This window comes from Zootoca vivipara, chromosome 8 (assembly GCF_965207765.1).
Source record: "Zootoca vivipara chromosome 8, rZooViv2.hap1.1, whole genome shotgun sequence".
In the NCBI taxonomy this organism is placed as follows: Eukaryota; Metazoa; Chordata; class Lepidosauria; order Squamata; family Lacertidae; genus Zootoca; species Zootoca vivipara.
In genome coordinates, this window is record NC_142591.1 from 3,751,098 (window position 1) to 3,774,896 (window position 23,799).

At 43.7% G+C, this 23,799-nt stretch overlaps 1 protein-coding gene across 1 annotated transcript in view; it reads left to right on the forward strand.

The window, feature by feature from the left end:
* Positions 1-205: 205 nt before the first annotated feature.
* The window catches only part of PSD2 (pleckstrin and Sec7 domain containing 2), a 41,957-nt gene continuing 18,363 nt past the window's right edge, over positions 206-23,799 (forward strand). The window contains exons 1-8 of the mRNA XM_088675980.1: positions 206-720; positions 1,555-2,043; positions 5,638-5,832; positions 10,099-10,179; positions 13,259-13,371; positions 14,028-14,086; positions 15,157-15,159; positions 18,676-18,765. Coding sequence (XP_088532106.1) covers positions 206-720; positions 1,555-2,043; positions 5,638-5,832; positions 10,099-10,179; positions 13,259-13,371; positions 14,028-14,086; positions 15,157-15,159; positions 18,676-18,765 — 1,545 coding nt within the window. The remainder of the gene's footprint in view (positions 721-1,554; positions 2,044-5,637; positions 5,833-10,098; positions 10,180-13,258; positions 13,372-14,027; positions 14,087-15,156; positions 15,160-18,675; positions 18,766-23,799) is intronic.

The window sequence follows — 23,799 nt, forward strand, 5'->3', positions numbered from 1 at the left end:
CCAGTATTTTTTAACCTTTTCGCATGTCCACCGCATATGATAAAATTCACCATCATTCTCTTGACATTTCCAGCACTTTTTACTACCTGTTCTATACTAACTGTCATTTAATTTTAAATATCAATCTGTCGAGATTCTGATGTTCTCTCTCTCTCTCTCTGTAGACAATATTCAAATCAGCGAGTCAAGTCAGTATCAACAGAACATGAATGGAAATATTCCGTTTTCACAGTCACCGGCAGCATATAATGAGCCACACACCTCAAGCACGCAGCTAGCCACAATCCTCTCAAATGAGAGCAAGTGGCCAACAGAGCCAGCAGAAACCCCTGGCACCGCACCCAGCATCCGCAACAATGCTGACGAGCCACCCGGATCAATGTACAAAGGCACGGATCAGGGTTCCTGTGTGGAGGATGCAATCCAACACCAGGGAGAAGCAGCAGACACAAGGAGGGAGAAATCTCTTCAGCAGGAACAGTCAGGAAGTGCCAGGGACAGTATCAGCAGCCTGGTGCTGACAAATGGGTTACACACAGAGCCTGGAGAACAGAGAGATTTTGACAGCAAGGGGGAAGCTCTGACACAGACTCAAACCACTCCGAGGACTGGGGCTGCTGCTTTGGAAAAGAACAGCGAGACATTCGGCAATGCAGGGTTGCATCTACGGCAGGATGTTGCAGAGCTGTTTGATCCTGAGGATGGAGAAGAGCAGATAAGGTAACAGAAATGTAGTCCATTCATTTGAAACTCAGATTAGTGTGTATGCCTTTGAGTTTTTTCCTGAAAGCTGCCTTAAACTGGGAGCTGGGTTTGGGAATTCCAAGGCTGCCGCTGACTCAAAGGGTGCCTTCTTTTGCTGCCCCTTTTGTCCCTCCTTCCCCCAGTGTGTCAGCTTTTTTATTTAAAGGGCTGGTACTCCAACTTGGAGCCATCCCCCTGGGGTTGTGCCCTCGGCCTTCTCCAACAGGAATTCCTAGGCAAGTAAACTTCCTTGGGTGGTGGGTGGGCTGAGTCAGAATTTTCACTGGATTCTGTGACTGTGGTACCTCTTTGACACAAAATCCAGACACAAAGGAATTAATTATCAGAGGATTTGTGCAGTATGTCTTGCATGTCAGAAGCTTCTTGCAGCCTTGCCCAAATGTTCCCCATTTTGGAGCCAGATTCTGTCTTCTTGGTTCTCTTTATCATCCTTCTGCTTATCAAAGAATTTATTATTCTTTGAAGTTCTCATCCCACCCCTTTCACTGCTAAAGAAGCAAACCGCTTTTCCTGCCTCTTCAGCATGTCATGGAAGTATCTAAGAAAATACTACCAGGCTGTTAGACATTTTCTGGTCTTAGAGAGCATTTTGTGCTACAGTGGTTGACTAGATTAGTGCAAAAGTTATATTCTAGGATCGGGTATGTTTTGCTGCAAAAGCTTTTCTATATTCTGTGATTTGCATCTCTACTCTTAAAACCCAATTCACAAATTATACTATCTCTGGGAAAAAAATGACATTCAGTGAGTGCAAATTCTTTATTGTTGAGTGGTATGGTTTCATTTCAGCTTCACTGGCGCAGAATGCAAGCTAAGTTGCAGTGACGATGACAGGGAAGATTTTGCATTCAAAGACATCAGGGACGGATTCAGTTCTACCTTTGAGAAAATTGTTGAATCTGACCTCATGAAGGGTACATACTATAGCAGCCTGGATTCCTTGGACGTGCTCTCGCTGACAGACGAGACAGACAGCTGTGTTAGCTTTGAAGCTCCACTCACACCTCTTATTCAGCAAAGAACTAAGGAAAGCTCTGAACTTTTAGAACAGAAACTCCTTGCTCACGGGAAGGAAGTCCTGGAGCCCACAAGAACAGATAAGCAGGAAGGCGCAATGGCCGGGGCAATGGATGGTGACTCTGGGAGCCCCCTGAAGCATTCCATCACCAGCAGCCGGTCCGAAAATGTGCTGAGCAGGGTATCTCTGAAAAACATCCCCAATGGGTACCACATGGAGAGACCAGAAGAAGATGCCGCGAGGCTTATTAATTCAATCAGGTAAAACGATCCTCTTATACTAACAGCCGTCAATCAATTTGATATTTGCAGTTGATTAACTATGCTGTTTTAACCAATTATTCACTAATGAATCACTTGAAAATTCAGCTTTATTTCATATGCTTGATGTTGTTGCGGTATTTATAAAGCTCCAGGTTTTAATTGGTCCAGTTGGTAGATCAATCTATGAAAGTGTAAGTTTATTAATTGTTAGATACTAAATTTGATTGAAGAGGGTGATGTGTAGATTGTTATCACATTTTCATAAGTATCTTCAGAAGGCACTTGTGCTGAGATTTTCATGATATACAAATATATTCCTAATTAATATAACCCTAGTTAATGTATTAATTTGTTAAAGGCAGATTATTAATTGTACTATTAATTAATTAATTAATTAATTGCATTATTAATAAACTGAAGTGGCAATCCTATATCCACATACCTGGGAGCAAGGCCCATTAAACGTAATGGTACTTATTTCTGAATATAGGTTTGCACTTTAAATTGCATTAATTGGTCAACAACCATAATTATTTCTATATTGCTGCAGTGCTTAAGAAAGCAGGGTTAGGAGGGAAAGGCAGCATGCAACTCAAGGCGTTTACAGTCTCTTTTTTACTATAGGGGAGAGAAGGAGGGAAGAGATAAATGATGGAAGTACTGTATACTATCAGGGTTTCCTTCTATAGACTCCACTTCTTGTTCATTCAGCTTTGGGAAATGCTCTCTACCTTCAGGAATTCTGCTAGGTGTGACATCAAATGTCTTAATTTGCATTTGACGTGCAAGTTTTTAGGGAGTTAATAGTTATCTAGTTTACTGTGGGCACCGATAGTTGCCAAGATCACTACAAGCAGGGAGGGCAATCGTTTTCTCCACTGTGAGATGAGCGCTGCGCCCCATAGTTGCCTTTGGCTGGACTTAACCGTCCAGGAGTATTTTCCCTTTTTACCTTACAATCCTTAGGAAATCCCCTTATCTGAAGCTGCTTGTTTGCATGTTGGCCATGGGCTTTCTTTATACCCCACAGAGGGCCTGTCTTCTTTCTGCCCTCCAGAAGCAAGAAAACCCCCATGGCAGGGAAGCCACTGTTGTTTTCTCTCCTCATCGTCAGCCAATATAGGGCAGTCTCCCACCAACCAATCCCCCCCATTAGCACAATATCATTCCCTAGGTAATGTCAGGCTTGCTTTTATTAAGCCCTATGCACTATGCGCAGAAGAATTTTTTAAAGAGGATTCTTGGTGACATAGGGACACCACTTCAGAATGAGGGACTATGGGATGCTATGGCAGATATATGTTTGGTCACGTAGCTCCTTGGCCAGTTCTATATATGTCACGGTCCAGTCGACGGGCGGTTGAAGCCCTGGCTGAGGACGTCAGGACCAGAGGCAAGATGGTGGTGTAGAAGCAGGAGCAGGTGCAGGGCTGAGGGTCCAGCAGCAGGCAGTCGCAGGGTCAAGGAGCAAGGCAGAGGCGAAGGTCTGGGAGTCAAGGAGCAAGGCGTCGGCAAGGCAAAGGTCCAAGGGTCGAGGAGCAAGGCGTCAGCAAGGTGAAGGTCCAAGGGTTGAGGATCAAAGCGTCGGCAAGGCAAGGGTCCAAGGAACAAGGCGTCGGCAAGGCAAGGGTCCAAGGAGCAAGAGGCCAGAGGCAACCAGGCAGAGATAGCGTTGCTGTGGCAAAGAGCTAAAGGGAACCAGGTGCAGTGAGGTATCAAGTGGCCTCACCTGAGTGGCCACTCCTTGCCTCTCCAGCACAAGCTGAGGCAGGCCCCAGTCCTGCAAAGCACTACAGGCCCCAGAGCCTGACTCCTGCCCATACTCCTGACAATATAGAGGTGAGAAAGCTTGATGGGTGTGAAGTATATTGCAGATCTGGTGGGGTGGGAAGAGCAGGTCATGTCATGTTCTGTACAATTCATAGTCTAAAGTGGAAAAAAAACTACAACTGTAGCAGTGCTAAGATGGCAGGTGGCTTGCAGTGGCAGAAATCAGATTTTTACACCCTGCACTTCCATGATTTGATATTTGGGGTATTTCTAGCATTTGTGGATCTTCGTATTTCATGGGCTGAAGTGTAGTGATTCTGTTCAGACATCTGTTCAAAACCATTGGTTTTGAAGCCAGAGAAGTTGCATATTGTGTGGGGTTTGGCCTAAAGGATGGGTGCCTAAAACCAACAGATGATGGCTATGATTCTAGTATTAAATGATAGTAGCTATTGAATGGCAGCAAAAGTGTTAACTGCACACATTTGTAACAACAGTTTGATTCCACTGAATAGAATAAAATAAAATAAATATGGAATATAAAATAAATTATATAAAATAGATAAAATATGGAATATTACAGTTTGATAAAAGTTTATGAATTTACATAATGTTATCAAAATTTCACAAGGAAAGAGAATTCTGGATACATCTTAAAAGGAAAGGTGTAGTTTTATTGATACTGCAATAAGAGATATTTTTAAAATATAAGTTGGTATGGGATTTCATGTTTTCGTGTTTTTCTGTATTTTCTATTTTAATTGTTAATTTTAAATGTTAGTTTTCAGTAAACGACCATAAAAAGGCTACATCTTTATCTTATAGTAAAGTCATATTACTGTTCTTTAGGATAGGTACATTTTTTTCTTTTTTCATTTGCAAAGTGCCATGTATTCTAAAGGTGCTATTAGGCCAGTGCACAGTCCCAAGACAGAAACCAGGTTAAATCCCAGATGTACGGAATAAATAAGATGTACGGAAAGGAGGACATTTCTAAAAACGTGCCAAGATCAGAGCACAGGTTTCTAATCAGAACAGCCTGAAAAGGCCTTAAACATTCGAGTCTAAAGGCTGCTTCTCAACATTGTCACACTAGAATGCAACATGTTTCGAGATGGTTGTGTTCCTGCTCTGCATGGAAGCGACAGCTCAGCCTTTTGCGGCTCATCTCTTTCTATGTATTTTAAGCGATCATTTCTAAAAAATGTCCTTGAGTGTTCCATACTCATAGTGCATATGTTTTGTACCTGAAGGCAACCTGTTATGAGGCCACAGTAGTATGATTCCTAACATATGTTAACTCTCGACAGCTGTCTTCATAATAAATCTATCCTATCAACTCATTGATCTGGAAGTCTTTAATCTTTGGCTTCTTGAGAGACCACAGAAACAATGGTTACATATCGTTTGAATTGTTTTGTACAGACTGAAGCTGTGTTCCTGATTTACCCCAAATCCTAGTATATTGTGAAGTGTGACCCCTGTATTCCAAACATCCTACATGTGGAATGCTGAGGTCCTCATCGGACATTTTAAGATAAGGCAGAATAATCCTGTTTTGATGATCCAAACATTTAACACCCTTCTGCAAGAAAAAATACACTTAAACCAGTGTCTGCCAAAGTGGCATCCGCTTGTGGGAATATTAGTCTCATATCTATTTGAACAACTTATCAATGTAAATTTGGGGCAAAAATATAGTGCTTTGTAAAAACAACATGGTTTAATTGATGGGGTTATTGTTATGCCTGATAACTTCACTACCCTGTTAAGCTTTTGCTTATTTAGCTGTGTGTTGTTGTTATTGTTTTGTCCTTGCAGTGATGCCAGCATAAAAGATGCCCTTTCTGACTCAGACTCTGATATGGGTAGCACAGAACAACTTGACCAGGGAAGCACAGACACCCTTGTCAATGGCTGCAAGGCAGACAACGCGGCTGCCAAGAGATTGGCCAAACGCCTGTATCACCTCGAAGGTTTCAAGCACTGTGATGTAGCCCGCCAGCTTGGAAAAAAGTAAGTGCCATCAACAAAGAACCAGGATAAAACAAGTACCGTAATTTGCCAGAGAGTATGAAAACATTTGCAAAGGTTTAGAAGTGAGATAGAAGAGGGAACATGGCCCTGCTTTTGTAGCAATTGGACCAACTCAATTCCCTTACCCTGATCCAGTTGCACATAAAATGTGGGTGGAGATGCTCATTGAAGGAAACCCAACATGGGTGAAAAAGATCCCCATTTGATTGATCTGAATGTGCATCCTTACCCACTTTGTCCCAACTAGTCATGCCTACTAAATAGCCAATGCAGTGTGGCCAGAGTGGAAGAGAGACAGTATACTCAGAGCAGACCCACTGAAATTAATGGACTTAACCGAGTCATGTTAAGGGAGCCAGTGTGGTGTGGTGGTTAGAGTACTGGACTAGGATATTGGAGAGCAAGGTTTGAATCTGCACTCAACCATGAAGTGCAGTAGGTGACCTTGGGCCACTCACCACCGCCTATCCTAACCTACCTCACAGGGCTATTATGAGGATGAAATGGGGAGGAGGAGAAGCATGTAAACCACCTTGAGATCCTTGGAAGATGAAGGTAGTATATACATGCAATAAATTAACTAACTAAATAAATAAATGTTCATTAGTTTCAATGGATCTACTCTGTCAAAAAACATAGACACCTCTGGTTGCAATGTGACATTGCCATGCTGTCTATGTGGTTTCTGAGTGGCTTTAGAAAAACTTTGTTTGGATCGGAGTGAAGAAGTAGCGGAAGAAGATTGGAAGAAATTTAAAATTTATTTGAAAAATAAGCGTATAATATATTGTACCAATGGAGGTGAGGGAGATACAAAGAGGTTGTAGATAATACAAGGGTGTGAAAAATGTATTGAAAGAAGATAAGGATAAATTAATTAAGAAATAGATATAGATCGAGTTTATATGGATAAGACATAAAAGATATAGTAATAAGGTAATATTGAAGTAATAATTAGAGTTTATATAAGATTTAGAATTTACTAATTTTGAATTGTAAAGAACCGCAGTAGAAGGGGGAAAGAGGAAGTCAATAGATTAGAAATAAGGGTTATAAGATAGAATTTTTGTTTTCTGTATTTTTGTATTTTTTGTAATTTGCATTTTTTTGTGTTTTGTATTTTTGTATGTTTTTGTTGTTTTAAAAAATCTTTAATAAATACATCTTTAAAAAAATAGAAAAACTTTGTTTAAAATAATAATCACCCAAGCAGCGGCAGATTGGAAAAACAGTGGTTGAAAAAAGTATCATAGCTGCCAAGTTATCCCTTTTTTACAGGGATTTTCCCTTATGCTGAATAGGCTTCCTCGCGAGAAAAGGGAAAACTTGGCAGCTATGAAAAGTATGGAGAAACTTTGTTGAATTTATAACATAAAAAGGTTTCCCGCTAACATTTCTCCACCACCATTATTATCTAGACAATCTTCACAGTGGGGGGGGGGAAAGTTCCCCAAAATTCAGTTCCTCCATGGAAAGTTTCACCCCTTTGCATGCGGGTTTAATTGCATCAGGGCTCACTCAAGGCTTTATCTTGGAATCTCTTTTCCATTTGGAGTCTTAGCCCTGGGACGCATGCATATGCACCTTTTCTCTGGGCACCTATAGAGTCAACATCCACCAACAGTAAACTGCAGTCAGAGATTAGAGACAGAGTGTGTCTTTCAGGGCTTTGGGAGTGACTTCAAGGTGCTCGAATCAGCACCACTCTCTCCCTCTCTCTAATATTTTATTATGTGGGGAAACTGAGCCCAGGTTCCTTGTTGTACTTCTGCTCCTAAGGCTTCTGTATGGCAAATCTGAAAAGGGTCAATAGTTCTTGTCCCCATTCCACAAAATCAGCATTCACATTTACGGTAAATATATTTTGCACTCAAATGTATATCTTGAAACTAAATGGGGCAGTTTCCCATCAGAACACTTATTTCTGAGAGAAGGGGCACCTACTAATTTAAAGTCCCACACAGCATGAAAATAGCTTCATTACAATGTCTCCCTAAGGGCACATTGACCTCATTTGCCTAAAAAAGAGGAACCTGGTTTTCTAAGTGACAGCTTTTCCTGACATTGTATTCCTGCTTTCCATATTTGTTTCTAATTTAAAGTTTAAAGAGAGAAAGGGGAGAAATTATGGGGAAGAGGGCTGGGGAAGCATTCCCCAGAAACAAAGAAAGGATCCGTGCTTAAAAAGGAATAGCCATATGCTAGAGATTTCAAATCTACTAAGGCCACTTCAAGTCTTCAAATATAAATTCCTCTGAACTCCACCTTTCTATACAGCCCTTCATCTGAGGATCGCAGGGTGGTTTACAATATAAAAATGTAAAGATACACAACAGAGCAACAGGCAAACCCAACAACCCCCCACAGTTTAATAGATTGTTTAAAACCAGCAGTGTGTCTTGGGCCCAGACTTCGCAGCCCATACAGTTGGAGCAGAAGCAGTCTTCCCCCAATGAGCAACCTGGCTTTATACCTGCCAAGTTCCAGCCTGAGAAATAAGGGACCAGAAGTCGCCGCACCAGAAGTCGCGCTGTAGCCATTGTGGAACTGGGCAAAGCAGCATCAAAAGTCGCTTCTGAGCATGCTCCGCCCAGTTCCAAAATGGCCGCCGCGCCAGAATAAACCGGGGGAAAACAAAAAAAATCCGTTTTTTCGGCTGGGGACAACCAGAAAAACGGGGGTTTCCTGGGGAATACGGGAGACTTGGCAGCTATGCCTGGCTGCTGATTCCTGCACCTGTTGAAGTTTCTGAACCAGCTTCAGAGGCAGCCCCACATATAACGTGTTGCAGTAATTTAATAGAGACTACCAGAGCATAGACAACAGAAGTTAGGCTATCCCTGTCCAGATAGGGGTGCAGCAAGGCCACCAGCCTAGGCTGATGGAAGGCAATCAGCACCACTGAGACTACCTGAGGCTCAAGCAACAGCAAAGGATCCTGAAGGACCCCCAAGCTGCATTCCCACTCCTTCAGGTCTAGGCAACTGCCCAGTGATAGTGCCTTAGTCTTATTTGGATCCAGCTTCAGTTTGTTGGCTCTTTTCCAGCCCATTACCAAAGCAAGGCAACAGTCTAGCTCAGGCATCCCCAAACTTTGGCCCTCCAGATGTTTTGGACTACAATTCCCATCATCCCTGACCACTGGTCCTCTTAGCTAGGGATCATGGGAGTTGTAGGCCAAAACATCTGGAGGGCCGCAGTTTGGGGATGCCTGGTCTAGCTCATCTACTGCCTCACCTGCAGATGCAAAGGAGAAGTATTATCACCAAGCCCAATACCCTGCAATGCAGGAATCTCAACTAAAGCATCCATGACAGATGGCCATCCAACCTCTGCTTAAAAACCTCCCAGGAAGGAAAGCCCACAACCTCCCGAGGGAGAACATTCCACCGTCAAACAGCCCTTGCTGTCAGAAAGTGCTTCCTGATGTTTTGTCAGGATCTCCTTTCTTGTAACTTGGAGCTATTAGTTCGGCTTGCTCCTATGTGACAGCCCTTGATATATTAGAAGATGGCTATCTTATATCCTCTTGATCTCCGCTTCTCCAGGCTAAACATACCCAATTCCCTCAACCATTCCTCATAAGGCGTAGTTTCCAGACCCTTTATTATCTTGGTCACCCTCCTCTACACATTTTCCAACTTGCCAATATCCATCTTAAATTGTGGGGCCCGAACTGGGACACAGTACTCCAGGTGTGGTCTGACCAAGGCAGGATAAAGCAGTACTATACTTCCGTTGATGCAGCCTAGAATAGCATTATCTTTTTTTGCTGTTTCACTACACGGCATCATCCAATTATTTGGAGGTGCTTAAAAAAATCAATTTAGTTTTCCTCAGGGGCATCCCCACCCATTGGTCCACCTAGCTCCCAAGTCCTGACAGTTCGTTTAATAACTGCTATTCACCGGTCACTGAGAATTCTAGTGTCTGCTTCATTAATACAATAATGAAGCAAACATTAAAAGGGGGAAGGACCTTCAAGTCACAATGAGTCAAAAATACATAGATTTCTATAGTGAACTCGGAGCATGAATATTTTTCAGTCCAGTGGGATGGCTTGGCTCTTCAGTTGAAATCCAATGGGACTGGAAAGAGCTCATATTTGGCTGGATCAATTTCACTACAGATTGAGGATGAGCTGAGACGTGTAGGAACACAAACCCATGTTCAGTGGATTGTGGAATTAGATTCTCTGGTGAAGAGTATGCACCAGTACACTGACTGTGGCCTCTTTAATTACAGTAATGAATTTAGCAAACTGGTAGCAGAAGAATATCTCCGTTTCTTTGACTTCACTGGACTGACCTTGGATAAAGCACTCAGGTGAGCTGCAAGGGCGGGGATCTCGAATGCGTGTGTTAGAGGTAAGGCCCCACACTATCCATTTCTGTTACCATCATTTAATTTCAGACATCTCAGGAGTCTAACAAAAATCAAGCACTTTCAACTTGATTGCCTGTCTCTAATGTCTGGATTCCTCTCTTTTTTACAAATACTGCCTTTAAATAGGTTAGTTTTATCAGCCGCATTTTGGGTCATCAAATAAAGGGCAGGCGAGCCTGGGTGGCGGGCCAAGTGTGGCAATAGCACAGCTTCATATTGTGATGCTTTTCACTTCCCATCTATAGCTCTTTCAAAAGAGAAAAGTCACTTAAGAACGATTTCTCATGGAGGTTCCACATGTATGTTGCTAGTAGAGGGGAGTTCCAGCAGGAGTGGAGGGGTAGGAATCCCTTTCTCCATTGGAAAAAACCCTCCACAAAGCAGCTTCCCCCCCCCCCTGTAAAAAGACACCTGGTTTCAGGATACGTACATGGTTTTCCACAACATTTCGTCAGATTCCGTTTCAGACTTCTAGTCCTTTCATTTAAGCCAGAGTACATTTCTTCTCAGTCTCTATTCCCCTCTGTTTCTCTCTGCTGTGCATTGCACTTCTCCCTTCTTCCTCCTGCTAGGTGCTGGGCTTGGTCCAAAGGGTTACTTTCTGTATACGTATTTGGATGTCATCTAATACAAGCATACATTTCCCCACTGAAATAGCAGGTCAGACTGTTTCTTTATCTGGGAGAACATTCCCATGCCTAGCTTCTAAATATTTTCAAAATTGCTGTGTTGAACTGCCAAATGAGACTGCCTGGAAGCTTCAGTAACAGCCCCACACCATCGGATGAATGAAAGCTACTGGGAGCACATCACGCCTGTACTATGATGTCTGCATTGGCTCCTTGTTCTCTTCCAGATACAATTCAAGAAGGTGGCTTTAAACAACATGGCTCGGAAGAGCTTAGCTTCAATGTACTTTGGAGACATCTCCACTCGCAACATCTGAGATTAGGAGCTTGTGTTTACAGTTTGTGCAACAGATGAAGACAGCAAGAATATGAAGAGAGACTTTCTCTCACTAGAGAGTCACACTTGGGAGTATCAACCTAAGTATCTTCCAGATGTGTTTTAAGATTTTTTGGGGCCATAGGTACATTTTACCAGGTTGTTCGCCCATTTAGACCGTTATCGTCCTGAGACCTGTGGGTATAGGGTGGTGTACAAATGTAATAAATAAAAATAAAAATAATAAAACTCTGAGTGCTTGTCCACACTTCTGCTTGTTCAGCATCCCCACTCAGAGAAACCCACTCTTTCCAGCTGAATTGAGGCAAATGTCAATCAAGTTTTCCACAGATGGACATTTCTTACAATTCAGCGGTAAAGAAGATTTTCCTGGGGAAAGCAGTGGGGCAAACAGAAGACCACTTGGACAGAAAGCACAAGACAAGTGGAAAACCTCTTGGACCCGTGCTTTCTAGGCATGGGACCAGCAAGGTGTGGGCGAGCACCAACTGGCAACCATAGTTCTCCAAATCCTCAGGCTATGGTCCTTCCCATTATGTGCAATCAGATCCTTTAAACTGTAGATGCAGATTGAACAAGACCTTCAGCACACAGAGCATGTGCTATGGCCCCTCCCTGGGTCTCAGGCTGGCAAAGACAGAAGGAATTTTAATTATATTTTTATAACACAGAAACATTTCCCCCCTGTTTTGCTGGAAACTTCCTGCCTTTGATGTCCACCACACCTCCTCAGGGTTGAACAGGCTAAAAAACTAATTATTTAAGGTTAAAAAGGCACACAAAATGGGAAGTAGTGAGAAGAGTTGTGCTAGTTGTTATAAGTGGCATTCCAGGTTTACTCTAACAAGTATCCATGGCACTCATATAACCAGAGCCCACAGTCCTTCTGCATTGCGATAGAAATGTTTAGGCAGAAGCAGGGATGGACAGAGGGACGCGGGTGGCACTGTGGGTTAAACCACTGAGCCTAGGGCTTGCCGATCAGAAGGTCAGTGGTTCGAATCCCCGCAATGGGGTGAGCTCCCGTTGCTCGGTCCCAGCTCCTGCCAACCTAGCAGTTCGAAAGCACATCAAAGTGCAAGTAGATAAATAGGTACCGCTACAGCAGGAAAGTAAACGGCATTTCCGGGTGCTGCTCTGGTTCGCCAGAAGCGGCTTTGTCATGCTGGCCACATGACCCGGAAGCTGTATGCTGGCTCTCTCGGCCAATAACATGAGATGAGCGCCGCAACCCCAGAGTCAGTCACGACTGGACCTAATGGTCAGGGGACCCTTTACCTTTACCTTTTTAGAGATGGACAGATGGGTCTGGTTCTGGTTCTTCTCAATTTCACATTTGCTCCTTCATAAATTTATTCTATTTCTGGATTAATCTGCATCTAAAAAATAAAATCTGCATAATATTTTGTACTTAAATATTATTCTATTTATCCATGTACACATTTCCAAATGTATTTCATCTGAATATATGCATTTGTAATGCATTCCGTAATGCATTCTTTAAAGCAATGAACGGTATCAAAATATGAAGTTTCCCCCCTTTCACGTTAGTCCAGGAGTTGTGAATCAAGTCAGATAGATTCATTCATTCATTCATTTACCTAACAAAATTTATATACTGCTTGATTGTAATAAGACCACCAGGACAATTAAAAACATTCAAAAGATAATTCAAATCACTGGAAGGGTAAAACAAGATCAACACATGTGAACTTTTTCCATGTCTGGGTAGTCAGATGCAGTCCAGTCCCTAGGTAGGGGGAGACCCACTGTAGCACTGTGCCCCAAATCCCCATTGTGCAGAGCTGCTCCCAGAGGTCACCATAGTTAATGATGCTGTAAGCCTCAGTCTTGTGCCTTTTTTCATCTAAAACCAGGTATAGTGTTGGCATGCTCAGCTACCTGGAGATTTAACATTTATAATGAATAGTATAATAATAAATATTGTGAAGTCCCAGAGCCACATCCATTTTAGGTATCTCACGGCCTCTGATCAGCAACTTTGGGTCTCCTTTTGATTTACTTGCTAACTTTTTTACCTTTCCACGTCTAGAACATTCCTAAAAGCCTTCCCCTTGATGGGAGAGACACAGGAACGGGAACGGGTCCTCATCCATTTCTCACACCGATATTGCCAATGCAATCCAGAAGAGAGCACATCAGAAGGTAATACCCCCTTATGTTCAGAACTGGGCTTTTTTGCCCCATATATCACCTTGCCATAACTAGCTTTTTGAGAGGCTTGCCAGTGAAATCTCCCTTAAAAGTTAACAGAAAACATTCAGAGTTTGGCAGAATGAGCAGAAGGGCTCCCCAAAACAAAATAACTGGCTTCCCACATTTTGAAATAACGCAGTGCATTAAACGCACATTACTATCTAAAGAGGAGTCGCCCCTCCATCAAGAAGAACCTAAAATTATCTAACTGCACCACAGGAGAATACTAATACTAGACTGGCCTACTTAGGATCATTGTAAAGTACATATTCCTGAGAGCAGCACTTTGAACCCTTGAAATGAGCTTTATAATGGTTTTGCTTTTTAAGCAAACTGAAAGGAAGGACTAGCCGGTTTCCTGGAATAATGCCACTTGCTTAATAACTGCATTTAGTTCAAATAGCTAAATAGTTATTAGGATGAAAAGTAAGTGGGGATGAGGCTGTTGCAGAAGTAGAACAATATCTTAACTTGGAGCCAAATGAGGCTGACTTTAGCAGCACACTTCTCAAATTTTGTTCTCGGCTTTTTGAATGTTCCCCTGCCTGAATATAGCTAATTGTTAGTGCAGCTTAGAAACAGGCTAAATTTCTTGCATCTTCCAGATGGAATCCACACGCTCACTTGTGCCCTGATGCTGCTCAACACAGATCTGCATGGCCATGTAAGTATTTTCAGAAGAAGAAGAAGTATTTTCAGAAGAAGACCTACATTGTGCTCTTGCTCTTCAGGTAGATATTGTTGCTACCTGGAAAATGCCTTTGAAAACTGATGCCATGGCAGTAGCAGACAATGGCAGGGAAGGGCATTCAATTCCATGCTCTATTAGCAGCAAAAATGCTGCCTACAGCAACTGTCCCACATCCCAGACTTACAGAAGCCATCCCTGCTGGATCCTGGGGTGTCACGATTTGGCTCCAACAAGAGTGCGGACCCAAAAGACAAGCGTCTCGATTTTCCTCTGCGATATGTTAGAGGGTATGTAGCAATGGAAGCTTCTTCCTTCAAGTCTCATCCATCTGGGATTGTAGGGCAAACTAGGATAAGCGTGTATAAGAGTATATTTTCAGAATAAATTGAGATATATGATGAAGACTCCTATTAGATTTCATCAAAAATGTTGCTTTCCTGTCAGGTCTAGTCTGGATTAACCTTCAATTGTTCACCTATTACCCAGTCCATGACTGATCTCAGACGCTGCTCCAAGACAGCCTAGGATCTGTGTGAAAGAGAGATACAAGTAATTCGATCGCAAGCCTGTTGGAGGCACCTCCAACCCGAGACCTCATCCAGCACTATCATGATGTTAAGCAGCATGAGAGGCAACTTGCTACATTCACACCTGACCCTTCCTTCCAAAGGAGCCAGGATAGACCCTTGTTGCATTCCACATGCCAGTACAGTATTGGTGTGTTGGTGTCATGAGGCACATGGGCTGGCCATGGAATATAAGGGCTGAAAGAAAATGCTTACACGACTGGAAGAATTAGTTCTTTCTTAAAATTCAAATGAGTGAAGCGGCTAATAATATACTAGGCAAAGGCACATACCCAAGAAGTATTTATGTTTGTGATTTGCTTTGCATGTGTAGATCCTTTAACCACCCCCTAAATAAATTCAGACAATACTCAAATTTTTGGTTTGGTTTTTGGCAGAATTTAGGCCACAACTTTATTGATTACAATCGAGTGGTTGCATAGGCTCTGGTTCGACTAGCTCCCTGCACCGTTGCAGGTAGTACTGACCCAGGGCACACGATAGGTGTGTTCACCTTGGGTGAACACCCATTAAAAAATTGGAGTTCTTGTTAGTAAATGCACCATTTACTAACGAGAACTCCAATTTATTTAACTTTGGGTGAACACCCGGCACAGTGGAAAGTGGGGTCATGCCAGTCCACCAGCCAGATGTCCCCCTTGACTCAGGGCTCAGGGCACAACCCCTCTCAGGGTTGACCAGCCAAAGAGTCCCTGGATTCCTTTAACGGAATACCCATTGCATAGGGATGGCTAGAGCGTTCTGCCACCCCTATCACCTGAACCAGAGCCAGGGCAGTCTTGAGAAGGTCGGGCGCCCTGGCGCTGAGGGGCGGAGATCGCTCCGGCGCCCCGCCCTCGCAGCGCGCAGCGTGCAGCATGGCTTCCGTGCAGTGCCCCGCCTACCGGCCTGGTGCCCTGGCGCCCCGCGCCACCGGGACTCTACCAGAGCCTATCCACAACCTTACAAGTTGTGACGATTTGCTACGTGGCAAGCGAAACCCAAAGCCTATCAGCCAAGTGGGGAAAATTCCTGCCATGCCCCTGTCCCAATGACAGATGACACACAATGGCATAGCAAGGTCAAGCGTGCAAGCCCTAAATATAGGGAGAGGTGGGCGAGTGTTCCGATGCACTGGCCCAAAAGAGGAAGCTCAGGGACACATGCATGGGCTTATACTGCATAGAGGTCCCTCGACAGAATTTAGCTGGCATCCCATTGGTCTAATTGCACCCAGCATCAATTGCAGTCCAATAGGGTGTTGTGGCCATCCAAAAATTCCCACCCACAACACAGGGTTTGGTTGCCCGGCCACACCGCAACACGTGCCCTCTTGTTAGGGAGGATCCAATTAATCAGATAAATGTGCACCCAGCTGCTTTGTTCTGATTGCTGGATTGGTGATTGCTGAGAAAAGAACACTGCAACTTACATTGATTCAGACAGTAGCACTCATCCTTTTAGGCGGAAGTACTGTAGATCCATGGTAGGCCACAAGCTTTGTGTCACGGTCCGGTCGGCGGGCGGTTGAAGCCCTGGCTGAGGACGTCAGGACCAGAGGCAAGATGGTGATGTAGGAGCAGGAACAGGTGCAGGGCTGATGGTCCAGCAGCAGGCAGTCGCAGGGTCAAGGAGCAAGGCAGAGGCGAAGGTCTGGGAGTCGAGGAGCAAGGCATCAGCAAGGCAAAGGTCCAAGGAGCAAGGCGTCGGCAAGGCAAGGATCCAAGGAGCAAGAGGCCAGAGGCAACCAGGCAGGGGTAGCGTTGCTGTGGCAAAGAGCTGAGGGGAAATGCTGAGCTTTTATCCCTCCCAGCTCCTGCCACCAGGTGCAGTGAGGTATCAAGTGGCCTCACCTGAGTGGCCACTCCTTGCTTCTCCAGCACAAGCTGAGGTCTTCACCTGAGTGGCCACTCCTTGCTTCTCCAGCACAAGCTGAGGCAGGCCCCAGTCCTGCAAAGCACTACAGGCCCCAGAGCCTGACTCCTGCCCATACTCCTGACACTTTGCTTGTTCAAGATACAATCCCTAACAACTTCTGAGAAAGACACTTGTCTGCAGCTGTGGAAAGGAGCTGCCAGCCAGCATAGTGAGTTAGGTACACCAGTTAAGCATATTTAAAGTTAAGCACATTGAAAGGGAACAGTTAATGCTTCTACACTGTTGTTTGACAAGATGAACAGGCTCCAGTTAACCCACCCCCAAGTTGCATGCTTGTCTCTGTTTCCTGTCTCTAAGGCCCACTTTTTACAAGCAGCAGAGCCCTTATGACACATTCTTCCATGAATACACTAACTGCATGGAGGAGATTGAGGGGGAATTGTACCAAAGGAATGTATAAAAAGGACCTGGATGGCTCGGGGAACTGAATTCTACACTGTTCCACTTCAGAAGTGAGCAAGGGGCTCAAGTAACAAAATGCTTCCCCACACACCAATTTACCTGCAAATAGAAATGTCATGGAGAGCTGCTTCTTGGAACTTTCTTCTCTCTGACATGCCTGTTTCCTGTGTGCAGATTTTATTGTCTGTCTATGGAGGAACATTCAATCATTGTAAATCTGCAACTCCAGTCAGAACTAAAATGGCTTAGTAGCCAAAGAGGTTTACCTGCTGCTTGTGAGAACCAGGCCTAAGATACCACCGAGAAAGGAGGAGGAGAATTGGGCAGGAAATTAAATTTCGAAGCCCCAAATTCTTCTGTAGGTGAAATGGTGTGGTAAATACAGCAAGTTCAGTGAGGATTAAGTCTTTGGAAGGCATCTCAGAGCTGTAAACTTTCAATGGCTATTGTGACATTAATGTCTTCTTTCCTCTCTCCTCCTTTCTCTTTCTCTTCTGCTTCGGGATCCTCTTATTATTGCTCTTTAACCCTTTCTCAGGTGGTAAGTGCAGTTGTTACAATTTGCACTACATTTCTGTACATTTTGGGCACTTGGAATTGTAAAATATATGCGTTAACAATGAAAGCAATACCTACCAAAGTGCTGCACTTTTTAAAAAGGAAATGTGTGTAATGTGCACGTCTTCCTAACTTTGTTCCTCAAGAAAAAAATATTGACTGCCTCTCATGATTGTTCAGAGAAGCAATCCACAAGCGCTAGTTTGCACATAAACCTAAGTCATTTGGCTTTCTGCAGGTCTCGTGATTGTCCCCATGCCACTCTCAGCAACATCCACTTCTTTGAATCCCTAGATTAGGAAGTGTTGCATTTTAATAGGCTATAAATTTTCATCACGATGCCCCTGCCCTAGCAAGAGGTGTGATATTTGTATTGTAGATAAATCGCACAATCTTGCTCAACCCAAAAGCTATGGGACCAGGGACAGTGCAGGAGCAGCCATTGCGTCAGATGTGGCAAGGAGAGGAGAATCTGGCTTAGACAGTCATTCCACTCAGAGCAACATACTGTAATTCAGAACTGATAGGTTGAACCTGTGCAAGGCACCATTTGAACCCAGTATTTACTTATTTATTTATTTATTTATTTATTTATTTCTGTTTTTCTTATCAGGTGCCCCATAATGCAACTCCAGTGTCACACATCAACACACACATTTCAAACAGGTTTCCTGGAAAGAAAAAAGAGATGACAATGGGGAAACAATTCCCCAGTTTCTCCCCCCACCCCACCCCCACCCCCACAAAAAAAACCCCTGCAGCAAGACTGGAGCCCATAGCCCAGCCTGGGTGCCCACAGCAGAGTGCCTTATTCATTTCATTTCACATTCATAGGCAAAAAACACGGATAACCTGGTTCAGTCAAAGCCTGGCAGCTTATGCAAGGAAAACATTCCATTTTCTTTCTTTGACACTGCTCTACTTTGGGCTACAAAGAAAGAGTTCATTTGACATATGTTTACTTCATTTATCTCCATATATATATATATATATATATATATATATATATATATATATATATATATATATATATATATACACGCCTGTAACATTAAAAACTTATGGGGGAAATAAAGTATCTGTTGTTCTGCATTGCAGAATATTGGGAAAAAGATGTCCTGCCAACAGTTCACAGCAAATCTGGACAGACTGAATGATGGGAAGGATTTTGCAAAGGATCTGTTGAAGGTAATCCTGTATCTAGTAAAGGAAAGTGGGGGGAGAAATGGGGTGTATTGTTATTTCAGGAAATTCCAAGCGTCTGTGGCTGAAGAAGTTCCATTATGCTAAGGTGCTGAACATGCATGCAGTAGGAATGAATTATTGGGAGGACATCCCTAGCCTCTGCTCCATTATCTATGCTTTTCTGAGAACTGTTATATTCTGTTTGTTTAACTATGCCTCTTACAATAAATAGTTAAAAGATATTTCTGTGGGTTTTGGTCCTTCCTGGCTAACATTGCTAAACCAGTCCTTGCTGCTCAGCCTCCTACTAGAGTAAAGATTGTCTAAACGGCTTGGTTAAGGTGTTTAGCGGTGGCAGTCTACCTTACGTATGGGGTACAGCTTAGTCCTTCCCGGAAAGGGGGCAGCCCAGCGGTCTTCGGAGGAAGAGCGGGTGCGCCAAGGTGGGGGAGAGACAAAAGGTACCCCGAGTCGACACGACATGGTCTATGCTGTGATTATTTTCACTTTCATTCTTAGAGATGCTCTTCTATATGTCATGATCAGAAAATAAATACATGTGGTTCCACCTCCTTGAGGCTGCCCCACTTCAGATTCCAGCTACGGGGTGGCACAAATGAATGCCAAAACTCTCTGCCATTGGAAAGCTAGCATGAAAGGGGAAAGATGAAAGCCTAGGCTTCTGTGTCTGATGCACTAATCTTTTTCAAAGATGAAGCGCTGCTTATATGAGAGAATTTGAACATGCAGTTCCCTGGCCCTTCCAGGTGTTGCTGCACTCCAAATCCCATCATCCCTGACCACTAGCCATGCTGGCTGATGCAGACGGGGCGGAAGGTAGCTCCAGAGCGAATGTAGCCCCAGGCCTGAGAAAGCTTCCCTAGTTCTGTAATGGGTCCTGCTTGCAGGCTTCCCACGGGCATCTGCCTGGCCAGTGCGGGAAGAGGATTCTGGGCTAGCTGGGCCTTTGGTCTAATCCAGCAGCACTCTCTAGCCATGTTTACTGTATCAAATAAACCTCTCACAGCCTCACACCCCAAGCAAAGGAAATTGCCCCTTTATTTACAGGGTTTGGGGTACAGAGTTCTATTCAAAATGTTTCGCAAATGGGGTTATTATTATTATTATTTGTGTGTTTTCCTTCTGGTCATTAGTGGAAATCACCCACTCTCTTATGTACGAGTAAATGACCAGAGCCAGAGTTCATAAATTTTCAAATATTTTCTTAGTAATTTCAGCCATGGGCAGACTAAATTCCCTGCCCCCCTCATGTATGGGAAAATGGCTACAGGGTCACAATTCATAAGATATATTCTGCCATTTATTTACAGGGGGAAATGGTCAAGACTTTCATATGTGCTTAAACTTTAAACCTTAATAGACAAAATGGTAAAAACTTAGATAATCACTTCTTTTAAAAACAACAACACTCTTTTCTAACTCTGAAAACCAATAATCTTTCCTTGCCAGAAAGCAGAGCTGGGCTGAATTTCAACCCATCACCACATCAGACACATTGCCTTCCACATAGCTATAAAAGTTTTGCAGATGCCTACAGGTGTGACCAAGCCAAGAAGAAACAACAACTATTCCTTTATTGTTCAAATAATTTGATTAAAAATGAAGATGGACAAGCTCTTTAAAACGATTTCCTATGATCAGTCAGGGACAGAATATAGCAATGATGACTGTGACGACCCGTGTCCCACTCTACCTTACTATCACTGCGACACAGGAATCCAGAGGGGAAAACACCCACCCTCTGGTCCTGCCGCCTCAAAAATCAACCCCTTTTACTGATGGGTTTCTTAGTAAGGAGAACCTTCCAGCTTGCATGACCTGGTACCTTAAGAAACTCTAGGCTGTCCCACGGAATAACCTCTTGCCTCCAGTAAAGGGTCTCCCTCAGTTGGATTCCCCACTGTAGAAGTTTGCCCTATGCACTCTGGCAACTTCTTGGCACCTCAGGTTACCCTTCTAAGCCTCCTCCGTGTAACTCCAGGACACAAACTGCCACCTCCCTGCCTGAGGTGAGTTTTGCCCTCTCTTGAGCCACCACGGTTGTGAGTCCTGGTACCTCACTGGAAAAATAAAGACGGACCTTTTTTTTTTTTTGGCAAAAACAGAGATGAAGTTTTATTGTGTTAAAAACATAAGTGTTTCTTTAACGTGTCATTTATTAACTAGCTTTGTTCCAGTTGTACAAAATAAACTCAGTCAAACATTTAACTTTAAGTTTTCCTAGCCTCTTCACTGTCTTCAAACAAGCCACCTCAAAACACCACACCACACCTTCCTCCCTCTCCCTCCTAACTGACCAAACCGACTCTCCCTCCTTTTTTAAACCGGGCACAGTCCCGCCCCCATCAGAGTTCTAAGTCAGTCAGGCTGGAGGTGGGTTAACTCTTTGCCAGCCGGGCAGAAATAAACATTTTAAAAGTGCTTCAATTTGTCACATATCTCCCCCCACCACAAAGACATTGCGTCGGCATGCTCTTAACTAACTAGAGCAATGCCAAAGCAATGGGCTTGGGGTTAAAAATACTTCAATGCATTCTATAACACTCATATCACAAAGTCAACTAAATTAACATCTCATGAACTTGTCCACAGATAAACTTTGTGTGGCATGTGTTAGATTGCAACGCCTTAGCACAAATGTTTTGCTAGGGTTCCCACCCTTTCATATAATAATTTGCACCATTCTATACCTCTCAAAAATATACCTAGACAAAGCGTCCGCTATGATGTTTTCCTTCCCACTTATGTGCTTACCCTGTGTCTATTATATGAGTTGTTAGGCTGGTCCTCCCTGGGATGTTTGAGAAGATCTGAGCCAACTGAGCAAGGACTATTTTTAACTGCTCCTTTTGCTCTGGGGTCAGACCTTCATCGAATGACACCTCTGCTAGAGTTGTGCCCTTACTCAGCTCTCCCCACCCAGTTAAATGAATTCCTTGTGTCATCTTCCCCTTTACTTGTAACACCAACTTATTTCTGTCAAAATAAGGCTTAAGTAAATTTACATGAAAATTTTTACATCGGTTCCCTTCCCCATCTAACTCTACCAAATAGTTCACTGCAGAAATCCTCTCGACCACTTTGAAGGGACCGTCCCACGACATCTCCAACTTCTTTCGACGTCTTGTTCTTAACACGAGCACACTGTCACCGGGCTGGAAAGATCTGTCTCTTGCGTGTGCATCATACCACTGCTTCTGTCGACGCTGTGCCTGCTGCAAGTTGTGAGCAGCCTGCTCCTGTAGCTCTTGAAGGTCGCTCTGCAGCCCCTGTAGATACGTCACAACATCAGGGCTGTCGATCTGCTCCTCCCCCGACCACGCTGCTTTCATCAAGTCTAGGGGTCCTCGTGGCTGTCGTCCAAATAGGAGTTCAAAAGGACTGAACCCTGTGCTCTCCTGCGGCACTTCGCGATAACCAAATAGGAAGTGTTGCAGCCTCTCATCCCAGTCGTTAGGATGATTGATGGAATAGGTTTTTAGCATCCGGCTCAGGGTCGAATTAAATTTCTCCGTCAAGCCATTTGACTGTGGATGATAAGCCGTAGTTTTAACATGCTTAATTCCACAAAGAGTTAAAAGCTCTTCCATGGTCTTGGACGTGAAGGATGTCCCTAAATCTGTTATAATTCCTTTGGGGAATCCCAGCCTTAAGAACACCGACATGAGGGCTTTTGCTACAGTCTTGGAATCAATGTCCTTTAGAGGTATTGCTTCTGGATAGCGCGTAGCATAATCCACGAGGCATAAAATAAATTTATTCCCCCTTTTTGTAACTCTGGAGATAGGCCCGAGGATGTCCACTCCTACTCTGGAAAAGGGCTCCGTAATTACGGGAATAGACTGTAACAAGCCTCGCGTTTTGTCCGCTCTTTTGCCTGCTTTTTGGCAGATCACACAGGACTTGCAATACTCTTTGATGTCTTTGCCCATCCCAGGCCAGTAAAATCTTGCTTGGATTCTATCACTAGTCTTTCTAATGCCTAGATGCGCTGCTGAGGGTGCGTCGTGTGCCATTTGTAGCACTTGCAACCGGTAAGTTCTTGGCAACACTAACTGTTTCTTCCTTTCCCAAACAGCAGCAGTTTTCCTCCTCCTAGAAATTCTATACAGTCTTCCCTCAATGGTGGTAAATAAGCAGGGGTTCTCCACAGTTACTTCTGCAGTAGGACCTTGTGCTTTACCCCACAGCTCTTTTATAGTTTCATCCTCTTTTTGATCACTCAAGAATTGGGCACCGTGCTCCTGGACCACTGGCACGCTAATCAGCTCTTCACCCTCACTAGGATCTATGGGTGACTCTATAACTGCAGGAGGATTACTCTCAGTGACTTGAGACTGTGACCTAGTTATCACTTGAATACGGTGCTTCTGACTAGCTAGGTCATTCCCTATTAAAAAGGGCACCTCCAATTCATTTAGGATTCCTACTCTCCATTTGCCACAAAATCCTTTGTAGGTAATATCAACTTCAGCTAATGGTACTTCAAAATGTGGGCCCCATATGCCTTTTAAACTATAGGACTGACCCTTGAGGTACTGCTCCTTTGGAACAAATTGTGATTTGACAAGTGAGACTTCTGCTCCTGTGTCCCTCAAACCTAAACAAGACTGACCATTTAATTCAATTGGCTCCATGTAATCTTGGTTGCACTCCTGCTCAGCCCTCCAGACCTGCAAGACCTTAGAAGTAGTCTCAGCTGGACTGTCTGCTTTCTCTGAGCCTTCTGTCTGAGGCGAGCTATTTTCCTGTGACTGCGTTACCAGTTTTACTTGTTTAGCTGCAGTAGGTGTAGTTTGCGACTTAACCAGCAGGGGGCACCTGGCACGTACATGGCCCTCACGATTACAGAAAAAACAAGTGATTTTTTTAGACCCTGTCTTGTCAGAAACTGATTCCCTGACAGGAAAATTTTCTTGCCTGTCTTTATTTTCTCTGTTTCTCCATGGATTACCCTTCTGTGAGTGTTTTGGGAATGCTATTTCATTGAAATCTCCCTGTAGTTCATCTAAGACC